At 45.6% G+C, this 5,194-nt stretch overlaps 1 protein-coding gene across 1 annotated transcript; it reads right to left on the bottom strand.

The window, feature by feature from the left end:
• Positions 1–203: 203 nt before the first annotated feature.
• sox17 (SRY-box transcription factor 17) lies at positions 204–2,082 on the bottom strand. Its single transcript, XM_020935694.2, has 2 exons — positions 1,619–2,082; positions 204–1,294 (listed from the first exon to the last, which is right to left on the bottom strand). Exons 1-2 carry the CDS (start codon positions 1,914–1,916, stop codon positions 420–422), a joined length of 1,173 nt encoding a protein of 390 aa, XP_020791353.1. The 5' UTR covers positions 1,917–2,082; the 3' UTR covers positions 204–419.
• Positions 2,083–5,194: the final 3,112 nt, after the last annotated feature.

Raw genomic sequence — 5,194 nt, 5'->3', positions numbered from 1 at the left:
AATGCTTTAACTCGTTTAATAAAAATGAAATAGTAAAATTCATGGAAAAAAATTATATGATATGATGATATGAAACAATAGCCACAAATAAGATCTATTTTTGAAATTTATTTCACAAAAGTGCAAAAGTATAAAAACATTTCATATATACAAACACTTAAAATAGTGACTGTACATTAGCTATTATCATTAATCATGTCCCTGCTTAAAAGATAAAAACTATTCAGTTCCAAAATGTCCTATGGCTGTTTTGCATACATCAAGCTACATCAGTCTTGTCCAAAGCTCCATGGAAAATCTCAGTGACCTTCTGTGGAACTGGTAAGAAAACAATTACAAAAATAAAGAGATATTTTTGTTCAAATGCAGCTACAGAGATTTGAGGTCAGATCAAGTGTCCATGCGGCAGGCTGCGGAGGTTAGGAGTTGTTGTAGCTACAGTAATACACAGCTGTGGTGGCGTCTGACAGCACTGATGATGTGAGGCTCTCTGGTCCTTGCATTCCAGAGTCGTGTGGCGCGTAGGGGAGGCCTGTCATGTCTGCACGCGCTGCCACCCCAGACGAGCTCAAGTACTGCTCAAACTCACTGCGGTCCACCTCCGACAGCAGCTCGGAGTGGGGCATGTGCTCCACTGTCTCAGCTGAGTGGGGATCTGGAGGGGGGGAGAGCTGCCCTGCTGCTGGGTGCCGCTTATGGTGGCTGGGCTGATTGTAATACATGGTTAAAGGGTTGGGGCATCCCATGTAAGAAGGGGGAAGGGTCGGGGGTGCAGGGGGCTGTGGAGGCTGCTCCTGACCTGAGGAGTGCCGGGAGAAATTGAGGTTTGGGTGGTGGGTTGAGAGAGGCTCCTGTGGCTGGTACTCAGGCCCTTGCGTGTGGTAGGGGTATGGCATCATGTGGCAGTCCTCTTGAGAGTGTGGAGGGAAGAACATGGAGTCAGGCTCCACAGCGTCCAGTGGAGATGTGTCCGGTGTGGGGAGACTGTAGCTCTCGTAAGCCTGAGCGTCCCGGTAGTGACCCATGGGTTGAGGGGGAAGCTGGAAGTTGTGCTCATGGTAGCCCAGGCCGAGCGCCTCCACACACACCCTGCCGTCCCCTGACAGGCCCTGGTGCTCTGGGGGCCCATGCACCAGGAAGCCTGAGTCCAGCCTCTTAATCCTCTTGACCTGTTTCCGCCTGCGTGGCCTGTACTTGTAGTTGGGGTGATCCTGCATGTGCTGCACCCGCAGGCGCTCGGCCTCCTCCACAAACGGCTGCTTCTCTGTCACAGGAAGGGCCTTCCACGACTTCCCTGTGGGGTCAAAAGAAAAGTGTGCATCAGTAGGCCAGCCAATACTTGACAGTGGATCAGGTCGGCTGATGCTCACTAAAATAGCCTCTTGCCTTGTAGGGAGCATGGATAGGTTTTTTATTCATCTCTGTAACTTTACATATCTGTTTTGCAGATCATTATTATAATGTTATTAATGTAGTATAGGTCTTAGGACAGATCAGATTTAGGTTGAATAAAGACCCAAGACTAAAGTATATTTAGAGTTTCCTGATCATCCTAAATATGTTTGTACACATACTACCATAATTGCAAAAATAATATAGCCTAAATAAAGATGCTTACCCAACATTTTGCTGAGCTCCGCGTTGTGCAGGTCTGGGTTTTGCTGCGCCAATCTCTTCCGCTCATCCTTGGCCCAGACCATAAACGCGTTCATAGGCCTCCGGATCCGAGGCTCGCTCTTCCCTCGGTTGTGAGTGCTCGAGGCAGCCGCGCACGTCTCGCTTTTTACTTTGGCGTCCCCGAGAGGACTGAGAGGATCAGCCCACTGACAGTGTCCCATTCCAGGCATCATGACTGACATCGCACACCTTGCCTGGGTTTGATCGTCGCTGGCGTACCCCGCATCGGGACTGCTCATCTCTGTCCAGCAGCTGTTGGTTTTGGACAGCCAACGTCTCTGCTGCGCGCTTTTCTGGACACGTGTTCAGCGCAAGTATCAGTGAAAGTTATCCTTGTTTTCAAAGTAGAATGAAACGAGCTGACTCACATCCATCAGCCACTTGTAGGAGCTTAGGGCCAGAGAGATGCAGAATGAATACTCGCGGCTCTGTCTCGATGTTGGTGTGCTATAAACTCACTGGGAGCCAATCAGAGCGCAGGGGGAGTTCCCACTACCGCAAAGGTGTAAAAAGTTTGGCCATAGCCCGCCTTCGACCCTTGTTTGTGGCGACGAGACCTTCTGAGGACACATGCTGTGAGATGTAAGTGATTTATTGCTCACACACAGCCTCAAAGAGCAAGAAAGTAAAAATGAAGTAATGAAAACGCTTAGTATTATACAAGGGCACACGTTAAGCACTTCATTTATATGAAGCCTTGTTTTCTGTTTCCTTGAGTTAATCGCTGAGTTTGTTCAGTTATGCAGTGATGACCAGAGAGGCTTTCACTTGTGTTAAACGTTTTGAATTAGTTTTGCGGTTGAAGTAAATGGCCTGTCCCTTCTCAGTTTTACGCATGGTCGTGTATTGCTCAACGTCTGCCTTTGATTTCAGTCTAATGAGTTCTTCTAGATAAAGGGGCATTAATTGAGGTATTGCAACGTGAAATCAACAAAATAACTGAAAGCGTAAATAAACACTTCCAAACCACACAAGCCACTGATACTGGTGGGCGCTGGTTTCTCAGACAAGACTCATAGGGCAAACTATCACAGGACCAAAAACTATTTAGGAAAATGTCAGAGTTTAGAGAATTCCATTAGATGGATTTAGTTTTAGTTTGCCGGTGGTTTGCACTTGTACATATATAAAACATAAATAGATCAATAGCAACGGCATAAAAACCTTTTTACTGATGGAAAACAGACTGTCTATCAAAAATTTCAACATTTGAATTTAAACTTTGATTTTATAGAGCAGCTGTTCAATAATTTTATGGTATGTTTGTAGTTTCTCATTTTAATTTTTGTCGGTGTATTTGTGCATGTTTGGTTCATCTTTATGTAAAATTTTCTGCATTTCACCAAGTATTTCTCTGCCAACATGGACTTCAGACTTTTCAATTACTTTTTCATACTATTTTCTAAGAATACAGTCTGAGCTTGAGCGTGAACATTTTTACAGAAATAAATATTGTTTATTGAACAGTCAAAATAATTCAGAAAAAAGTATTTGCTGAAATGGTCAGTGTTTGTAATGGTCAAAAGGTCCTTGTTGAGTATCTGAGACTAAAGTGCCTATAGTACATGTGAATTGTGCACCATAAAACATGATGTGTTTATGGGAGTGAATGAAGTCTCTGTTTATGGTCAGAAATCCAAATATGAACAACTCTTATCAGAGGCAGCAGACCTGAACCTGTCAGCTCCGTCTTTTCTCCTCGTGGATCACTCTGCAGTTTGACCACTACTTTATTTTGACATGTCTAAAAGGGCTGACAGAAATATGGGAGAGACCTAAGCACCCTCCGGGACTCCAGTGGACACCCTTGTGGGGCTGGAGCCAGAGGGGTGGATGGAGGTCCAGGCCAAGACAGGACAGGATCTGGACTATAATACTGTCATCGTGTTTCACAGCTGATGACCTGATACGGTTTTCCCCTTCTCTCCTGACTCAGTTTGTGTGTCTTTGTTTCAGGGTGTGAGCTTTAGCAAGGTCTGGCTGCCTATGTCTCTGTCTTGCGGCAGTGTGGGAGCTTGAATCCTGGCTTTTGATGGAAGAAGTCATAAAGTCTGGAGTCTTGGCCACATTTCCGCTGCAAGGTGAGGTGCATAGTGGGCCCAGAGGAGGGGAGGAGGTGACAGGCTAATACCCCCTCCCCTCCGGCCTGTCCCTCCAGCAGGACCCCCGCCCCGTGCCTGGGGAGTCTGGAGCTGGGTGGGGGCCCAGGCTCTCGACGCCAGCCTGTGGACTCGGCGCTCAGGGAGAGGTCACTGGGCTTGCTTACACAATGGCATTATCTCAGTTCCAGCCACGGCTACTGCAGCGGTGAGCACTTCCTGTCCCTCTGCGAGCACTTCCTGTCCTTGGCGCAGCAGCACAGAGTGTCCGCCTTGTGCGAGCCAGTGGAGAAAGCCTGCGTGGCTGTGGGCCGCCAGTCTCGCTGTAGAAACAAACGTCTGTGGGTGGCTTTCTTGGGAATAGCACAATGCATTGGCTGGCTCCTTTGTGCCGAGCTGTGAGGCTCTGGTGTTAGTTTAAATCACAAGGACGGAAGGCATATATATGTTAGCACTGATCGCACAGGCCTCTCAGAGTGTGGGGGCCCTGGCCTGACACGACCATACAAGGGCCAAGTGTGCAAGTTCAAACAATATACTAATTATGCCTTCACCAGCTAGTGCTCAAACTGTGCAGGCATGACACACAGCCACTTGCCTACTAGATCATACAAGCTGCTGCCATGTCAGAATGACTTTTTGTTTGATGGACATTTTTTCTTTATAACTAATTTATAACAAATTTTCTGGAAAAAAGTTGAATGATTAAGATTTTCAAATTTCAATCCTATTTTAATTTATTTTCATTAAACCAACAATGCACAGGTGTTATGAGCTTCAGATTTTTATTGAACTTACTCCTCAACATTGTAGTACATGATGGATTTATTTTTTAATTTCCATTAATAAGTATAGGCTAGTTATAAATGCAAACGTAAACGTGTACAGAATCAGACATTCACTAGTGGCACTGAACATGAAGCTGAAATAAAAATACTGTATCAGATAGATTGTTGATCGAACCACAAAAGCTCAGACATCTGTCATTATGTAGAGATAGTTAGTGTTGAGATTGTCTGATAAGACTATGACTTCCTCCAACACCTGCTCCGAGTGGGGGAAGTGGAGCGGCAGGATGGAGGGGGAGGGTCTCATCAGGAGGAGAGAAGAGAGAGGTTAAAGCAGGAGCATATAACAGGTGCGCCGGAGGAAAAGAAGAGAGGAACATCTCATATGCCATTGATTCTGTAAATAGAAATCACACCTTTTCGAACAGCTTTTAATCCTATATTGTTACTTAGGAATTTAAATTATTTTTTTTCTGCTTTGAGCTGTCAATCACAAAGCCCACTGCAGAAACCAGCTATGCGTCACAACTTGGTCATAACAACTTTTTCTTATTGGGGAACCCAAAAATCACACCATATGGAGAATACAGATATGAGAGATCACACATAGGTCAAGGTGGTTGGATTACG

Source organism: Boleophthalmus pectinirostris, unplaced genomic scaffold, assembly GCF_026225935.1.
Source record: "Boleophthalmus pectinirostris isolate CB_2022bp ecotype Guang Dong unplaced genomic scaffold, ASM2622593v1 HiC_scaffold_15, whole genome shotgun sequence".
NCBI lineage: Eukaryota > Metazoa > Chordata > Actinopteri > Gobiiformes > Gobiidae > Boleophthalmus > Boleophthalmus pectinirostris.
This window is presented reverse-complemented; position numbering and strand designations above follow the sequence as displayed.